Here is a 19,961-nt window from a genome sequence, read left to right as displayed (position 1 = left end):
AAAGTCAGAATTATTAGCCCCCCTTTGCAAATGATGTTTAACAGAGCAAGGAAATTTTCACAGAATGTCTGATAATATTTTTTCTTCTGGACAAAGTCTTATTTGTTTTATTTCTAATTAAAAATAGTTTTATTTGTAATTGTTTTTTTTAAATTTAAGGTCAAAATTATACAATAACTTGCCTAATGACCCCGACCTGCCTAGTTAACCTAATTAACTTAGTTAAGCTATTAAATGTCACTTTAAGCTGTATAGAAGTGTCTTGAAAAAAATCTAGTAAAATATTATTTTCTATCATCATGGCAAAGAAAAATAAATCAGTTATTAGAAATGAGTTATTAAAACTATTATGTTTAGAAATGTGTTGAAAAAATCTGCTCTTCGTTAAACAGAAATTGGGGGAAAAAAATAAACGGGGCTAATAATTCAGGGGGGCTAATAATTCAGGGGGGCTACTAATTCTGACTTCAACTGTATATATAGTAGGAAAAACAAATACTTTTTCCAACATAACTCAAAATATCTTCTTTGGTGTTTAACAGAACGAACAAACTTAAACTGGTATTAAACAAGTCAAGAGTAATTAATAATGGGTTTTCATGTTGGGTAATGATGATGCATTTCACTTAACATTCCAATTTGAAGCAGTGGTTCACCCAAAAATTGAAACTCTGCCTTCGTTTACTCGTCCTTCACTTGTTCCAAACTAGCTTGAGTATTTTGAAGAATGTTATAAATTTTTACCCACTGATATCCATAGTAAGTTAAACAAATACAATGGAAGACAATTGAGACAGGTTTCCAACATACTTCAAAATATCTTTTTTGGTGTTCAACAAAACAAAAAACTCAAACTGGTGTTAAATAATTCAAGTGTAATAAATGATGGAGGAATTTTCATGTTGGGTAATGACGCATTTCACTTAACATTCAAACTTAAAGCTATAATTCACCCCAAAAATTTAATTCTGCCATCGTATGCTCGTCCTTCACTTGTTCCAAACCAGTCTGAGTATTTAGAATAATGTTGTAAACCTGTAACCACTGATATCTATAGTAGGATAAACAAATACTTTGTAAGTCAATGGTTACAGGTTTTCAACATACTTCAAAATATCTCCTTTGGTGTTCAACAGAATGAAAAAATGTAAACTGGCATTAAACAAGTCAAGGGTAATAAATGATGGCGGAATTTTCATGTTGGGTAATGATGCATTTCACCTAAAATTCAAAAATAAAGTGATAGTTCACCTAAAAATTTAACTTCTGCTATCGTTTACTCATCCTTGAACTGCTGCAAATTAGTTTGAGTATTTTGAAGAATGTTGGAAACCTGTAACCACTGATATCCATAGTAGGAAAAACAAATACTTATGGAGGTCATACTTATGGAGGTTTCCGACATACTTCAAAATATCTTCTTTGGTGTTCAACAGAATGAAAAAAACTCAAACTGGTTTTAAACAATTCAAGGCTAATAATTAATGGCAGAATTTTCAGTTTGCGTAACGACGACATATTTCACTTAACATTCAAATTTAAGGCAATAGTTTACCTCAAAATTCTAATTCTGTCTTCGTTTACTCGTCCTTGACCTGTTTTAAACTAGTTTGAGCATTTAGATGAATATTGTAAACCTGTAACCACTGATATTCATAGCAGGAAAAACAAATATTTTGGAAGTCAGTGGTTACAGGTTTCCAACATTCTTCAAAATATCTTCTTTGGTGTTCAAACAGAACAAAAAGAAATGGTTTTAAACAAGTTAAAGGTAATAAATGATGGCAGAATTTTCAATTTTAGGTTTTTGGCTGTACTATGACTTTAAATGATGAATGCATGATCATTAATACATGTTTTTTCCTCATTAGACACACACACGTCCTCTTTTGTGCATTCTGCCTATAGTTCTGTTTTATTATATTTAGTCATATTGGTCAGGATGATGTAGAGACGTGTTCAACAGCAGTGCAGTTTTATTCAGACTTCCGGTTTGTCAGAGAGCTGTTTTTCTGTAGCACACATCCCCACCTGCTGGACGATGACTCTAAAGGTCAGTTTGACTGCTGGGAAAATCATGCTGTTGCAGGCATGTAAAGAAGAGCCTGAAATAGATGACTTTTACTGAACTGTTCAAAATTCCTCTCATCGTAAAACATTTTTAATTGGACTGTCTCACTTTGAATGACTGCAGATTGTTTTTATGAAGCAACCTCAAAGCGATATTCAGCAAAGCTTTAGCAGGAAAAGTTTGATCATTTTTAGCTTATATCATTGTTAAAAAGCGTCTAATTTATCTCGTGTTTATTTGTTTGTTGTTATTTTTTTATTGTATTTGTTTATAATTCATTGTTTTGCCATAAAAACAGACTTCATTCCTGACATGGCATTAGTTATTCATTCATTCATTCATTCATCTTCGGCTTAGTGCCTGATTTGTCAGGGGTCGGCCACAGCAGAATGAACCGCAAACTATTCCGGCATATGTTTTATGCAGTGGATGCCCTTCCAGCCACAGGAAACACCTATACACGCTCATTCACACACACTCATACACTATGGCCAATTTAGTTTATTCATTTCACCTATAGTGCATGTCTTTGGACTGTGGGGGAAACCGGAGCACCCGGAGGAAACCCACACTAACACGTGGAGAACATGCAAACTCCACACAGAAATGCCAACTTGTCCAGCTGGGACTCAAACCAGTGACCTTCTTGCTGTGAGACGACGGTGGTAACCACTGAACCACAATGTTGCCCTAAATTAACTTATATGATATGCTTAATTTTTCACTTAAAGCATTGGGAATTGTAACTGAATTCAATGGGACAGTTACATCTGTTCGACTACTCATTAATATAATTACCTCATCAGCCAATCATAAGGCAGCAGCTTCTCAAGACGATATCCAGATAAACTCAAGCATCGGAATGGAGAAAATCCTGCATAAAAAAAAAAATAAACGGGGCTAATAATTCAGAGGAGCTAATAATTCAGAGGGGCTAATAATTCACGGGGGGCTAATAATTCTGACTTCAACTGTATATATAGTAGGAAAAACAAATACTTTTTCCAACATTACTCAAATTATCTTCCTTGGTGTTTAATAGAACGGAAAAACTTAAACTGGTATTAAACAAGTCAAGCATAATAAATGATGGGTTTTCATGTTGGGTAATGATGATACATTTCACTTAACATTTTAATTTGAAGCAGTGGTTCACCTAAAAATCCTGCAGGACATTTCGAGTACAGTGCTTCTTGAGATAACATTTTAAAAAATTACAAGACTTTAAGCAAATAATACATTTTGAGAGAGTCATTTAAGGCAGCAAATATACACAAAGAAATGTCCCTGCACAATCCTGGAGGGACTGATTTAAGTGACTTTGAATGCGGCATGGCTGTCACTGCCAGACTGGCTAGTTGGGAATTTCTGAAACTGCTGATCCACGCACAAACATCTCTAGGGTTTATAGAGAATGGTCAGAAAAACAGAGAGCGGTCAATGAGTGGCAGTTCTATGAGAAAAAATGCCAAAGGTCAAAGAAAAAGCATCACTAGAGAGATTGGAGCTTATAGAAAAGTAAAAGTATCTGTCTCATGTCTAGCCTTGACACTTCTATCGAGGACTTTTTGACATCATGCATTTAAAGGTCTTGTGAGTGCTTTGAAATGTGCATTTTTATTCGATGTTTGACGTAATCTCAGTTGAAACGTAAAGAGAGGGTGGGACATGGTGTAGGTCCTCCCCTTTTTAAAAAAACAGCCAATAGCATTTTGTTTTATCAGCGCTCTGCCAGTGGGAGTGCTTGAGTTCAAGCGCATTAAATGTGAAGCGTCTTGAAGGGAGTGGGGCATGTCAGACACTAGAGATCATTTGATTGGTCAGAAGATTTGATGGGAAACTGAAGTATGAGGTGACGTGAATAAATTGATCCATTCAGGCGGAAGTGACAAACTACAAGCTTTACGTTTTTATATCAGTTTTATATCTCCTATATGCGAATTCTGTCACTGTTTTGGTGTGCACTAGCTTATAGATATCCTAAATCTAACAATACTGATACTAACAAGTAGTGATGTCTCACTTTGGTCATTTTAATCCACCACTGCAGGAAGAGGCTGTGAACTACTACACTAAGCTTGAGGCCAAACTGAAGGAAGAATACAGAAAAGAACGAGAAAAAGTCAACACTAAACCTCTGGGAATGGCCTTCGTTACCTTCCAGAATGAAGCCATGACAGCCCTGTAAGTCTAAGTAATGTTCTGGTGTCTGTGTGTTACAACACTAATCAAAAAGACCTTTCAATTTATTCCTAAAATGTGGTGGAGTTGATTGATGAATAAGAAGAGAGGTCATAAATATTGATGTAAAATACTGAGAAGTTTGTTTGTTTGTTTGTTTGTTTGTTTGTTTGTTTGTTTGTTTGTTTGTTTGTGGCTGTTTTACTTTTGTACTATTTAAGCCTAAAGTTAAAATGCAATAAAGATATTTAAATTAATGATCAGGTTGTGCTATTGTATTCTCTGAAGTAAAACTCAAATAAGTGTTAAATCATTACCTTCTGATACAATTATGTCTCCATTGGGATTCATTATTAAATAGGAAAATAATATTAAGATCTCTGTTTTTCCTCTTCCCAGCATCCTGAAAGATTTTAACGCATGTCAATGTCACGGTTGTCACTGTCGACGACAGCCAAAGTCCTCCCCGTTCAGCAGCCAACTTCACACATACAACTGGACGGTGACATATGCTCCAGATCCACAGAATGTTTACTGGTAACATCCCTTTCCTAATCCTCATGAAGTAATGCTCCTTATGATTATAGTGCTAGACTTTGTGCATAAACCAGAATCCATATTGTTATGGAACTGTCCACTTGGATATAAAAGACACCATAATTGGACATCGACACCAGAATTTTTTATGCACGTCAATTTGAAATCAATCAATCAATCAATAAGTCATTTTATATAAGTGTACACTTTGTAAAAAAAAAAAAGTTAGACATATATAGTACTTGAAGGGACAGTTCACCCCAAAATTAAAAAGTGGTTCTTTTCTTTTTTTCTGTTAAACACAAAAGAAGATATTTTATATGTAATGATAGGGATATTAGCTAGTAAATAAAATAACTTTTTTTCAAAAATGTGTCTTTAGACAATTCTTTGGTTTTTAACAAATTACATTTTTATTTTGCGTCAAAATCAGCTACAATCCACTTGTGCTTTTTTTGCAAAAACCTCTAAATGCGCCTATTATGACAAGTGTATTAAGTTGAAAAATTACTAAAGATGCAATTAGAAATTATTTCACCAAACATTAAACACATTACAAAAACCACCTACAACTAAAAATATATAAATCTGTCAAGTAAATGGCGGTTCATTCCGCTGTGATAAACCAGGGAAAAAGCAGAAGGAAAATGTATGAAATCTGTCAAGTAAGTGCATTAATCAATAACCTTAAAACTGACATTAATTAACTCTTAACGATCTGTTGTCATTTCTGGTATTTGGGATTTGAATTTAATGTAAATAGAGCAATGTAAACATTGTAAACATTGTAAACTAAGCTTGGTAGATTGAAATAATGTAGTGTAAATACATAGTGAAACATCAATATCTGTGCATTGTCCATCAATATAAAAAGCTGATCAGACGTATGGGTATTATGAAGTAATATAAATAATGTATAATTTTGTACATTATATTTATTTATTTTTTTAAATAGCTTACATTAGCCAATAAAACACAAGGTAGGCCTACTGGGAAAAAAAGAGGATGTCTCTCAGACAGAAGCTGTCATTCATTCATTCTCTGGTCTCAGGTCTTGGTCTCTTGTTTATCCTCATAGCATCCATGTGGGATAAAAGAACAGCATCTTAACTCTGTCTTTTGTGAAACACAGTTGCCGTTTAATGTATAGTAAATCAGACTCATTCAAAGTAGCGTCACTGCGCAAAAATACGTTATGAATGCATGCTACACTTCTGACTGTACAGTGTGTTTTCTTTTTCTTATAATGCAGTTTTGAGGTAAGAGACGTTTACATTTGCCATTCAGTGACAGTCAGACAGGCTCATCCAGTTCATCAAACTCCATCTATTAAAACCGAAATTGAAAGCGGAATAAAACTCCTCATCTCCTCATAAAAGCCAGCGTCTCAGTGCGCTGCTACATTGAAAACATATGATTCGATTCACGTCTTCTGATTGGTTCTCGGGATATAGCGGCTTTTACTGTCAAAGGCAAGTGGCGTTTAGCAGCTTTTGCATACAAACTGTTATTTCTGAATGTGCTGATGCTGCGCTTTAGATAATTAGAAGAAAATCTATTTGTTGATGGTGTAGTACGTGCCTAAAGCATTCACTCAATGTCATTAGCTTATTTTTGGCGGAAGTGGCGTTTAGCGGCTTTTGCATCTGAACTCCTTATTTGAAACCAGTTACCATTGACATCTCTATTAGAAAAACAAGAAGTCAATAGTGAACAGTTTCCAACATCTTTTAAAATAACTTCTTTTATGTTCAACAGTAAAAAGAAACTAAAACAGGTTTGTGACAAGTGAAGCATGAGAAAAGGATGACAATTTTCAGTTTCGGGTGAACTGTCCTTTAAATAGATAGAGCTTAATATATGGATATTAGTTCAAATAGTGTACAGTAAATAATCAGACTCAAGATATGTTATATAGTATATGTTGCTTTGCCTATATATTCTAGTTATGCAGGTCAAGTTAGGATGTACTTTTATCATATTACTGGCCAACATGGTATAGTTTACAATTCTTCACAACAAAAACTTGCCTTTATTGATGTATAAAGTTGTCATTATTATTATTATTATTACTATTATGTGATATGGGTAATAATTTATTTTAAGTCACAATTTATGCTATTAACAAACCATTAACAAGACTTTTAGCTCAATAAACTGCTAATTAATAGTTAATAAGGTAGTAGTTGAGTTTAGGCATTGGGTAAGATAAGAGATGTAAAATAAGATCGTACATTATAGCTACTAATACACAGTTAATATCTTAATAATAGGCAGGTAATAAGCCAGTAATTAAGTGTGAATTGTGACAAACTAAAATGTTACCATATTTTTTCTGTGTTGAGCTTGCCAACTTACAGCCATCAGTTGCTGAAATGACCATAAATAAATGTGTGATTTGTTATTGTACTCTTTGCCTTACCTTATGAAGGTATGGTTGGATATGCTTATAACAGTTGTTTAATTCACCATGGTAATCATAACTTGTACCTTGTTCTCCACAGGGAGCATTTGTCCATTAGTGGCTTGAACTGGTGGGTCCGCTGCTTTGTCATCAACTGCTTTCTCTTCCTCCTCCTCTTCTTCCTTACCACCCCTGCCATCATCATCTCCACGATGGACAAGTTCAACGTCACTAAACCTGTGGAATACCTGAATGTAAGGAGTCTGTTTGTCCAGGTTTTAATGAAAACTAGAGCTGTAGTGCAACGTTTTTTCGAGAAATCGATTCTGAAATTTTCAAAATGCATCGCTGTCCTCTCTTGAATGGATTCTGAGCTTCGTTTCTAACAGCAAATGTTCTCTGCTTGCATCCAATTCCTTACAAATACCAATTAACATGGCTTGGCCAAATGCACAAGCACTTGTGTGTAAAAACTAGCCAAGAGCATCATCTGCTCTTTAAAAACTAGCCTAGAGTGCTGTCTGCTCTGAAAACTAGCCTAAAGTGCATCTACTTTAAACGCTAGCCTAGAATGTTGTCTGCTGTTGACAACTAGCCTAGAGTGGCTGTCTGCTGTTAAACACTAGCCTAGAGCACCGTCAGCTGTTAAAAACTAGCCTAGAAACTAGCCAAGAGTGCCATCTGCTGTTTGAAAACTAGTCTAGAGCGCCATCTGCTGTTAAACACTAGCCTAGAGTGTTGTCAGCTGTTAAGAACTAACCTAGAGCTCCATCTGCTGTTTAAAATTAACCTAGAGCACCATCTGCTGTTAAACACTAACCTAGAGCGTTGTCAGCTGTTAAGAACTAACCTAGAGCGCCATCTGCTGTTTAAAATTAACCTAAAGCACCGTCTGCTGTTTAAAAACTAGCCTAGAGCGCCATCTGCTGTTTAAAAACTAGCCTAAAGCATTATCTGCTGTTAAGAACTAACCTAGAGCGCCGTCTGTTGTTTAAAACCAACCTAGATTGCCGTCTGCTGCTGAAAACTAGCCTAGAGTGCTATGTTATTAAGAACTATCCTAGAGCACCGTCTGCTGTTAAAAACTAGCCTAGAGTGCTGTGTACTGTTAAAAACTAACCTACATCATTGTCCTACATCATCGTCTGCTATTCAAAACTAGCCTAGAGCGCCATCTGCTATTCAAAACTAGCCTAGAGGGCCGTCTGCTCTTCAAAACTAGCCTAGAGCGCCATCTGCTATTAAAAACTAGCCTACATCATCGTCTGCTATTCAAAACTAGCCTAGAGCGCCATCTGCTGTTTAAAAACTAACCTACATCATCGTCTGCTTTTCAAAACTAGCCTAGAGCGCCATCTGCTGTTTAAAAACTAACCTACATCATCGTCTGCTATTCAAAACTAGCCTAGAGCACCGTCTGCTATTCAAAACTAGCCTAGAGCGCTGTCTGCTATTCAAAACTAGCCTAGAGCGCCGTCTGCTATTCAAAACTAGCCTAGAGCACCGTCTGCTATTCAAAACTAGCCTAGAGCGCTGTCTGCTATTCAAAACTAGCCTAGAGCGCCGTCTGCTATTTAAAACTAGCCTAGAGCACCGTCTGCTATTCAAAACTAGCCTAGAGCGCTGTCTGCTATTCAAAACTAGCCTAGAGCGCCGTCTGCTATTCAAAACTAGCCTAGAGCACAGTCTGCTATTCAAAACTAGCCTAGAGCGCCGTCTGCTATTCAAAACTAGCCTAGAGCGCCGTCTGCTATTCAAAACTAGCCTAGAGCGCCGTCTGCTATTCAAAACTAGCCTAGAGCGCCGTCTGCTATTCAAAACTAGCCTAGAGCGCCGTCTGCTATTCAAAACTAGCCTAGAGCGCTGTCTGCTATTCAAAACTAGCCTAGAGCGCCATCTGCTATTTAAAACTAGCCTACATCATCGTCTGCTATTCAAAACTAGCCTAGAGCGCCATCTGCTGTTTAAAAACTAACCTACATCATCGTCTGCTATTCAAAACTAGCCTAGAGCACCGTCTGCTATTCAAAACTAGCCTAGAGCGCTGTCTGCTATTCAAAACTAGCCTAGAGCGCCGTCTGCTATTCAAAACTAGCCTAGAGCGCCGTCTGCTATTCAAAACTAGCCTAGAGCGCCGTCTGCTATTCAAAACTAGCCTAGAGCGCCGTCTGCTATTCAAAACTAGCCTAGAGCGCCGTCTGCTATTCAAAACTAGCCTAGAGCGCCGTCTGCTATTCAAAACTAGCCTAGAGCGCTGTCTGCTATTCAAAACTAGCCTAGAGCGCCATCTGCTATTTAAAACTAGCCTACATCATCGTCTGCTATTCAAAACTAGCCTAGAGCGCCATCTGCTGTTAAAAACTAATCTCAGAATCAATTAAAAATCGATGCAGAATTGATTTCCCAAATCATTTTTCGCCACAGCTCTAATGAAGACAATGCTATTGAGTCATGATTCTGTCAGTCATCTCAAACCTCCCTCCGTTTCCCTGTGTCTGTTCCTCCAGAACCCTATCGTCACTCAGTTCTTCCCCACCCTGCTGTTGTGGTGCTTTTCGGCCCTCCTTCCCACCATCGTCTACTACTCCGCCTTCTTTGAGGCCCACTGGACACGGTACAATCCCAACCCCTGCATATCAGTTAATCTAATTGACCTGGAGATGGTCACCATTTATAGCTACTAAACTAGAGCTGCACAATATATCGTTTCAGCATCGATATAGCAATGTGCGCATCTGCAATAATATGCAATGTTGAGTCTGAAATCTAGTTAACCAGCTAGAGTCACAGTTTTAACCATAACACAGTGAAAGTTTATCATTTGCATGTGTTTTGAAAGCCTGTGACTGAGCATTCCATGAGAGTTTAAAGCATCTGGGCACAAAACATTATGATGTTTTGAGGTGTAACAGAGATTAATTGTATTTTAAGTATTTATAGAATATATACACTCACTGGTCACTTTATTAGGTACACCTGTCCAACGGCTTAAGGCAAATTTCTAATCAGCCAATCACATGGCAGCAACTCAATGCATTTAGGCATGTAGACATGTTCAAGAAGATCTGCTGGAGTTCAAACAGAGCATCAGAATGGGGAAGAAAAGTGATTTACGTGACTTTGAACGTAGCATGGTTGTTGGTGCCAGACGGGCAGATCTGAGTATTTCAGAAACTGCTGATCTACTGGGATTTTCATGCACAACCATCTCTAGGGTCTACAGAGAATGGTCTGAAAAAGAGAATATATCCAGTGAGCGGCAGTTCTGTGGGCGCAAATGCCTTGTTGATGAGGTCAGAGGAGAATGGCCAGACTGGTTCCAGCTGATAGAAAGGCAACAGTAACTCAAAAAACGACTTGTTACAACAGAAGTCTGCAAATAAGCATCTCTGAACACAAAACACGTCCAACCTTGAGGCGGATGGGCTACAGCAGCAGAAGACCACACCGAATGCCACTCTTGTCAGCTAAGAACAGGAAACTGAGGCTACAATTCACACAGGCTCACCAAAACTGGACAATAGAAGATTGGAAAGACGTTGCCTGGTCTGACGAGTCTCGATTTCTGCTGCGATATTCAAATGAAAAAGTCAGAATTTGGCATCAACAACATGAAAGCATGGATCCATCCTGCCTTGTATCAACGGTTCAGGCTGGTGGTGGTGGTGTAATGGTGTGGGGGATATTTTCTTTGCACACTTTGGGCCCATTAGTACCAATTGAGCATTGTCAACACCACAACCTACCTAAGTATTTTTGCTGACCATGTCTATCCCTTTATGACCACAGTGTACCCATCTTCTGATGGCTACTTCCAGCAGGATAACAAGTCATGTCATAAAGCATGAATCATCTTCTGGTTTCTTGAACATGACAATGAGTTCACTGTACTCAAATGGCCTCCTCAGTCACCAGAGCTCAATCCAATAGAGCACCTTTGAGATGTGGTGGAACGGGAGGTTCACATCATGGATGTGCAGCCGACAAATCTGCAGCAACTGCGTGATGCTATCATGTCAATATGGAGCAAAATCTCTGAGGAATATTTCCAGTAGCTTGTTGAATCAATGAAAATGAAGGATTAAGGCAGTTCTGAAGGCAAAAGGGGTCCAACACAGTTCTAGTAAGGTGTCCTAATAAAGTGGCCAGTGAGTGTATGTTTTTTCTTACTAATAATTTTTGTCTTGTTTCTAGTCCAAATATCTACATTTTAAAAGCGAAAATATGATTTTGCTTTCCCCATTGGTAGATTTTTTTTTTTTACAAAACAATATTTTTACTTAAGTATTTTTAGATATTTGGACTAGAATCAAGACAAAGCAAAATAAGATACATTTTTTGCATTGTGATTATTATAGTTATGTAGCTGAATACTGTTAGACTTTACAGAAAACCGTCAATGGTGCTATTCAAACCATCCTGTAAAACTATAGATAACACAATATTCATCGCAGAAAATTAAAATATCGCTATATCAGCTTTTTCCAGTATTGTGCAGCCAACTTTTATTTGCACATGTGTAATGGTGCTAAGCTGAGAATGTGTTTGACCTTTCAGATCTGGAGAGAACAGAACAACCATGCACAAATGCTACACCTTCCTCATCTTCATGGTTCTGCTATTGCCATCTCTTGGATTGAGCAGGTAATTCATCACAACTGGTTTACATAGAAAAGTTAGGATAGGTGTTTTATTTTGTACATTTCTTTACATTTTACATTTCCTTCTTAAATTATAAATATTAATTAGATATGCATTCGATATTAGCTTTTTGTTTTACAGTAATCATTTGCATTATAACAATAATAACAACGTAATTTTGTGCTAAACGGAGTGTAAAAAGTTTATTTTCCTGAATAAACAAACTTATAAGAGTCACTGTTATATGCTAAGTTTAAATTTGTGCACATTACTAAAATATTTATTGTATTTTATCACTAAAAAGCATATCACCACATAGGCTCATGGGTATTAGAAAAAAAAATAATAATAATTTCAGGCCGTTTTTGCTTTGTTGAACTGTATCTAAATTGTATTTAATAACGTGATCTTTTCCCGAAATGCAGTTTGGATCTTTTCTTCCGCTGGCTTTTTGATAAGAAATTCCTTGATGAGGCTACAATCCGATTCAGGTAAAGTCAATGAGAGGATTTCCAGCATTATAGAAGATGTTGAATGACATCATTAAAGGGATAATTCATTAAAAAATAAAAGTTTACTCCCTATTTACTCACCCTCAGGTGGTTTCAAACCTTAATGAGTTCCTTTCTTCAGTTAAACACAAAAGAAGATATTTTGAAGCATGCTGAAAACCTGTAACCATTGACTTCCATAGTATTTGTTTTTCCTACTATGGAAGTCAATGGCTACAGTTTTTCAGCTTTCTTCAAAATATCTTCTTTTGTGTTTAACAACAGAACCAAACTCATAAAGGTTTGAAACAAGTAAAGGGTAAGAGTAAATAATGACAGAATATATATCCCTTTAATGATTTTGAGATGGTTTATCCACACATTTTCATCAGTTGAAATCATCAATTGAACAAAATCTATTTCTTATGGGAGCTAATAATATTGATCAGTATATGATATCGAATTAAGAACTGCTTACAACTAAAAGGGAAACAAAATGGAAAATTAAAAAGAGAAATAAACAGAATAAGACATTCTCCAGGAGAAAATATATAATAGTCAACAATGAGAAAATGTCCTTGCTCTGGTAAACAGTACTTAGGAAATGTGTGAAACAGGATTTTGTGTAAGATAATTCAAAATATATTGTTCTGTTACTGTCGTGAATATGTGCTTCCTCTTTTATCTCTGATTAGGGAATTTAAACTGCCTAGAGTAATGTCTGATGTTGAAACTAGCCTACAACGCCGTCTGCTGTTAAAACTAGACTAGAGCGCCGTCTACTGTTAAAACTAGACTTGAGCACCATTTGCTGTAAAAACTAGCCTAGTGCACCATCTGCTGTTAAAAACTAGCCTAGTGCACCATCTGCTGTTAAAAACTAGACCAGAGCGCCATCTGCTGTTAAAAACTAGTCTAGAGTGTCATCTGCTGTTAAAACTAGACCAGAGCGCCATCTGCTGTTAAAAACTAGTCTAGAGTGTCATCTGCTGTTAAAACTAAACCAGAGCGCCATCTGCTGTTAAAAACTAGTCTAGAGTGTCATCTGCTGTTAAAACTAGACCAGAGCGCCATCTGCTGTTAAAAACTAGTCTAGAGTGTCATCTGCTGTTAAAACTAGACCAGAGCGCCATCTGCTGTTAAAAACTAGTCTAGTGAGCTATCTGCTGTTAAAACTAGACCAGAGCGCCATCTGCTGTTAAAAACTAGTCTAGTGAGCTATCTGCTGTTAAAACTAGACCAGAGCGCCATCTGCTGTTAAAAACTAGTCTAGTGAGCTATCTGCTGTTAAAACTAGTCTAGAGCGCCATCTGCTGTTAAAAACTAGTTTAGAGCGCCATCTGCTGTTAAAACTAGACCAGAGCGCCATCTGCTGTTAAAAACTAGTTTAGAGCGCCATCTGCTGTTAAAACTAGCCTAGAGTGCCATCTGCTGTTAAAACTAGACCAGAGCGCCATCTGCTGTTAAAAACTAGTTTAGAGCGCCATCTGCTGTTAAAACTAGCCTAGAGTGCCATCTGCTGTTAAAACTAGCCTAGAGTGCCATCTGCTGTTAAAACTAGTCTAGAGTGCCATCTGCTGTTAAAACTAGCCTAGAGTGCCATCTGCTGTTAAAACTAGTCTAGAGTGCCATCTGCTGTTAAAACTAGCCTAGAGTGCAATCTGCTGTTACAAACTAGCCTACATCATCGTCTGCTATTGAAAACTAGCCTAGAGCGCCATCTGCTGTTTAAAAACTAGCCTACAGCGCCATCTGCTGTTAAACTAGCCTAGAGTGCCGTCTGCTGTTAAAACTAGTCTAGAGTGCCATCTGCTGTTAAAACTAGTCTAGAGTGCCATCTGCTGTTAAAACTAGCCTAGAGTGCAATCTGCTGTTACAAACTAGCCTACATCATCGTCTGCTATTGAAAACTAGCCTAGAGCGCCATCTGCTGTTTAAAAACTAGCCTACAGCGCCATCTGCTGTTAAACTAGCCTAGAGTGCCGTCTGCTGTTAAAAACGAAACCAGAGCACCATCTGCTGTTAAAAACTAGACATGTGCCATCTGCTGTTAAAAACTAGCCTACAGCACCGTCTGCTGTTAAAACTAGACTAGAGCACCATCTGCTATTACAAACTAGCCTAGTGCGCCTTCTGTTGTTAAAAACTAGTCTAGAGCATCATCTGCTGTTGAAACTACTTTAGTGCACCATCTGCTGTTAAAACTAAAGCACCATCTGCTGTTAAAACTAGTTTAGTTCACCATCTGCTGTTAAAACTAGTTTAGTTCACCATCTGCTGTTAAAACTACACTAGAGCACCATCTGCTGTTAAAAACTAACCTAGGACACCGTCTGTAAAGGTGACAAATGTCTACTAGAGGTGTGAACCTACACTGGTCTCACGGTTCAGTTCAGTTACGATTATCATGCCATCAATTCGATATCTCAGCGCATCTCGGTGCATTGACGGTGCTTTCCATACACAGTTTAATAATTTTTTCACAGCAGCAATTCTTGTATTAAAATGTATACATATATTTATTTTTATATACTATTTGTAATACAATTTTGTCCTTTAATACAAACAGTCAGATATATAAACTGTACTTTTAAACAACACGAGCATTTATAGCAAATAATGTAAACAAATATAAATAGCCCGCTCGCTTTCTGATCCTTGTCTACCAAGTTCTCTTACAACCCTTTGATTGGTCACATGCTCAACAGAAAGGGCTGCGATTGGCTCTTACGCGCTGCGCTCTTCACAGATGAGTGACACTGATAAACGGCAGCGGCGATCACAGCTGATGATAGACGCGGTGGAGAAAACTCTGCAGGCACGCGCTCGCGTCTGTATCCAGAAGTATTGCTGTAAAACAGCCGAAAGGAGAGGAAAAAGCGCCAGCAGGTCAAATGGGCCACAGTAAGAGTGAGAGAGAGAAATGGAGTACTTTCATTCTCAATCGCAGTGAAATAGGGGCTTCTGCTGTAAGTGTCAGTGAAAGACTGATCCAGCAAACACACTCGCAGTGAAATTGTGCAGAGTTTCTGAGTTTGAGAGTTGTAAATTCTCGTGCTTGCCTACCTTGCCATAGTAAGCTACGGCGACATAGCGCATATGAGATAAATGTTGTCAGTACATAATAACCGGTTATGATTATTATTGAACCGATACCGAATTGTCCGCGTTTGCATCGCGGTGCACCACCAAGAAACAATTGTGCACCACCAAGAAACAATTAATTTTGACACCCCTTATGTCTACTGATGTTGTGAATTGTAGCTCTTCAATAAAAACTTTAATAAAGAAATAGAATTGTCCCTTTTTAATTTCTTTTTTCTCCTCGCTCTGTTAGGTGTGTCTTCCTGCCAGATAATGGAGCTTTCTTTGTGAACTATGTTATTGCGTCTGCCTTCATTGGTAATGCCATGGACCTGTTACGCATTCCTTATTTCCTCATGTACATGATCCGGCTGTGTCTGGCACGCTCAGCTGCAGAAAGGCGCAATGTAAAGAAGGTCTGTGTAGCTTCGCATTTATCTTATTTAAATGTATGTTTTTATTCCTCGATTTCTCATTCTGCTTCTCTAAAATGCACTTTGTTACAGCATCAAGCTTATGAATTCCAGTTTGGTGCTGCTTATGCCTGGATGATGAATGTCTTCACTGTGGTCATGACCTACAGCATCACCTGTCCAATTATTGTACCATTTGGTGAGTGGAGAATGAATTAACTCGCATTGAAGTATTAATTAAAGGCACAGTATGTAATTTTGGCCACTAGAGGGCGTCTATTCACTACAAACTACAAAGAGGTGTAGTTTAATGATGGCGTGACTGAGTGTGGAATCATGGAGTTGTGGTCTTTATTACAACCTATGGGAGTCCTGCAGAAATCATGTTGATGGATGAGATGACGTATTTAACATTTATTATTATGATAGTATTCATTCATTCATTCATTTTCTTTTCGGCTTAGTCCCGTTATTACAGAGGTCGCCACAGCGGAATGAACCGCTAACTTATCCAGCATATGTTTTACACAGACGATGCCCTTCCAGCTGCAACCCATCACTGGGAAATATTATAGTAGTATGACGCGGAGTAAATCTGAAAGCCATAGAAGTGAAACGCAAAATGCTGAAGCAATTTCTGATGCGAGACTAACGGGATGCGGCACGAAAACAGATGCCGCATATTTTACAGAGCTTTTATTATGCCACAGTCCACCACCTCCGGTTCTTCAGCATATTTTATCAGACCGAAAACATTGTAAGGTTCATACATATACTATCAACATATTATTTTCTATAAAACCATACCAGAAATTGAGGTTATGTGACGTCATTAGCATGAACACACAGCACACGTTCTGTCGGGTACATAAGTCGGAAAAATATATAACACTGTTCTAGTGGCTTTTGCATGATTTAATAAAAGAAATCTTACATATTGTGCCTTTATTCAAAAGTTCCTTCATCATGGTGGCATGCTCTACACATTCAAATATCATTGATATCATTTTCAAAACAATATATATTGTAAGAGCCATAATTTGATTCAGTTACATGTACAGTTTACATACAGTTTGTTGATATGTTTAGTTATGTACGTTTGCTGATTTCCCTACAACACCTGTTTGTGATGGTTTGCGCCGCCTTTATTGGACTGTTTTAAGTTTGTTCAAGCAAAAGCAGGATTTTTTTGACTGGAGTTTATTGTTATACTGCATGAGCATTCAGTAAACATTTTTAATTCCAACTAAATTATTTGCCTGACTGATTTACTGAAAATTTTGATACTACATATACAGTTGATGTCAATTATTAGCCCTCCTGAATGATTAGCCCCCTCATATATTTTTCCCCAAATTCTGTTTAATGTAAAAGAGATTTTTTTCAACACATTTCTAAACATAATAGTTTAAATAACTTATTTCTGTACATAATATGACAGTACATTATATTTGACTGGATATTTCAAGATACTAGTATTCAGCTTAAAGTGACATTTAAAGGCTTAACTAGGTCATTGTAAAACAGTAGTTTGTTCTGTAGACTATTGGAAAAATAAATTGCTTGAGGGGGATAATAATATTGACCTTAAAATGATATATATTTTTTTAATACTAGCAGAAATAAAACAATTAAGACTTCCTCCAGAAGAAAAAATATTATAGAAAATACTGTGCAAAATTCTTTGCTCTGTTAAACATCATTTAGGAAATATTTGAAAAAGAAAAAAATTATTCACAGAAGGGTGAATAATTGTGATTTTAACTTTAATAATTGTTCTTTGTACCACAGTACCAGACCAAATTTCTTGAGGCGTGGGAATTCATTTCTGAATAAAATGCGGTAGCGGTCGGTAACTCTGGTCTAATTTGAACGGGAGCAGGCAGGCTAACATATAACGTTTCTGAGTCCCGTCGTTATTCTGGAACAGCATATCTGTGATTTCCTCATTCTTATTGAGCAACAGTACAGCCAGTGCAGACCTCTACTTTAACTGTATATATGTGTATATTTTCATCTGCAGGATTGATGTACATGCTTCTGAAGCATCTGGTAGACCGGTATAATATGTATTACGCCTACTTGCCCTCTAAACTGGATAAGAAAATCCACTCTGGAGCTGTCAACCAGGTGGTGGCAGCACCTATTCTCTGCATCTTCTGGTTGCTTTTCTTCTCTACTGTCCGTCAAGGTAAGATTGTGACAAAAACGGTCTCTGTGTGCTGCCTGATTGTAGACCAGTTCTGGATAAAGGCTGCATCGAGCAACATAGCAGGATCTGCAGTGTTGAGTCTTGATTACAGTTGGCAAGACATTACACTACCTGACAAAAACTCTTGTCGTTGATACCAGTTGTAAGAGCAACAAATAATAAATTAACTTCTAGTTGATCATTTGGAAAAGTGGCAGAAGGTTGATTTTTCTGATGAATCATCTTGTGACGATTTCTGATGAATCGTCACAAATACTGCAGAAGACCTACTGGAACCCGCATGGACCCAAGATTCTGATAGAAATCAGTCAAGTCCGGCGAAGTAAAAATCATGCTTTGGGGTTACATTCAGTATGGGGGCGTGCGAGAGAGCTGCAGAGTGGATGGCAACATCAACAGCCTGAGGTATCAAGACATTTGTGCTGCCCATTACATTACAAACCACAGGAGAGGGCAAATTCTTCAGTAGGATAGCGCTCCTTCTCACACTTCAGCCTCCACATCAAAGTTCCTGAAAGCAAAGAAAGTCAAGGTGCTGCAGGATTGGCCAGCCCAGTCACCAGACATAAACATTATTGGTAAGATGGAGGAGACATTGAAGATAAATCCAAAGAATCTTGATGAACTCTGGGAGTCCTGCAAAAAGGCTTTCTTTGCCATTCCAGATGAGTTTGTTAATCAGTGATTTGAGTCATTGCAGAGATGTCTGAATGCAGTCCTCCAAGCTCATGATGGAGTCAGACACAATATTCATTCTTTCTCCACTGCAGCATGACTTTATATTCTATACTGGACATTATTTCTGTTCAGTGACAAGACTTTTGTCTAAGCAAAGTCAGACCTTACTGTCCTAATTAAATCATTAAAAATCAAGGCATGATCATATTTTATTTTGGTTAAATAAGCGTAATCTAGAGGCTTTTGCCTTTCATATAAGCCACTTCTGATACAAAATGATCAACTAGAAGTCAAGTTATTAATTGTTGTTCCTAAAACCTGGATAGGCAACAAGACTTTTGTCAAGCAGTGTACTTACTAACATAAACAAACAATGAACAATACATTTATTACAGTATTTGTGTAAATAAAGTTGTTCATTGTTAGTTTATGTTAACTCAAGTTGCATTAACTAATGTTAACAAGCATGACTTTGGATGTTAAGAATGCATCAGTAAATGTTGAGCTATTCTTAATAAATGAAGTTACAAGTATTGTTCATAATTAGTTAGTAAATACATGAAGTAATTAAACCTTATTGTAAAGTGTAACCTGTATCCTTGTTTTGTATTTATCTAATGTAATTAGCTTATTATATGTTATGCACATGCAGTGCTCTACATATCATCTCAATCAAATCTAAAACAATCATTTCTCCCCCTAAAAACTATGAATGCTTTTTTAAAAATGTTCAAGTCACCTGGTGAAATTGTAATAATATCACAGAAAAACTATATATCGCAATGTTGTCAATTTGTTTTGTTTTCAATATTGTGCAGCTCTACTCCAGATGCAGTTACAGTACGTTTACAAAACATACAGCAGTATGGTGATTTTTCCATCTTGCTTGTCTTTTTTTTCCCTCAATCTAAAAGGATTTGGTGCTCCAACATCCATGTTTACCTTTGTGGTTCTGATCATCACCATCATTATTTGCCTCTCACATATAGTCTTCGGTCATTTCAAATACCTCAGCGCGCACAATTACAAGGTCAGAAACAGCTTTGTCTCTTTGATTATGATTTTCATAAATCATAAAGGCCAGAACTAACTATAAACCCAAATGTGATTGAATTCTCTACAGATTGACATGGAAGGTGTGGACAATGGACGACTGCGAGGTTCATCCCCACCTGTCAAGTCTATGGTAAGTTTTAAACCTAAGGGATGTTTATATATGCTCAGGGGGGGCTAATAATTCTTCAACTGT

At 37.2% G+C, this 19,961-nt stretch overlaps 1 protein-coding gene and 1 long non-coding RNA gene across 3 annotated transcripts in view; one reads left to right on the top strand and one right to left on the bottom strand.

The window, feature by feature from the left end:
- LOC130239589 (uncharacterized) overlaps positions 1-7,355 on the bottom strand; it is a 54,356-nt gene extending 47,001 nt beyond the window's left edge. The window contains exon 1 of the long non-coding RNA XR_008838698.1: positions 7,280-7,355. This is a non-coding gene — a long non-coding RNA (uncharacterized LOC130239589). The remainder of the gene's footprint in view (positions 1-7,279) is intronic.
- tmem63ba (transmembrane protein 63Ba) overlaps positions 1-19,961 on the top strand; it is a 75,846-nt gene that overhangs the window by 55,060 nt on the left and 825 nt on the right. For both annotated transcript variants that reach the window (XM_056470850.1, XM_056470849.1), the window contains 11 exons: positions 4,122-4,255; positions 4,652-4,789; positions 7,294-7,447; positions 9,701-9,807; positions 11,751-11,837; positions 12,260-12,325; positions 15,663-15,825; positions 15,916-16,021; positions 17,846-18,013; positions 19,627-19,742; positions 19,836-19,898. In XM_056470850.1, the coding sequence (XP_056326825.1) occupies positions 4,122-4,255; positions 4,652-4,789; positions 7,294-7,447; positions 9,701-9,807; positions 11,751-11,837; positions 12,260-12,325; positions 15,663-15,825; positions 15,916-16,021; positions 17,846-18,013; positions 19,627-19,742; positions 19,836-19,898 (1,302 nt within the window). The remainder of the gene's footprint in view (positions 1-4,121; positions 4,256-4,651; positions 4,790-7,293; positions 7,448-9,700; positions 9,808-11,750; positions 11,838-12,259; positions 12,326-15,662; positions 15,826-15,915; positions 16,022-17,845; positions 18,014-19,626; positions 19,743-19,835; positions 19,899-19,961) is intronic.

Source organism: Danio aesculapii, chromosome 13 (genome assembly GCF_903798145.1).
Source record: "Danio aesculapii chromosome 13, fDanAes4.1, whole genome shotgun sequence".
NCBI classification, from domain to species: domain Eukaryota; kingdom Metazoa; phylum Chordata; class Actinopteri; order Cypriniformes; family Danionidae; genus Danio; species Danio aesculapii.
This window is presented reverse-complemented; position numbering and strand designations above follow the sequence as displayed.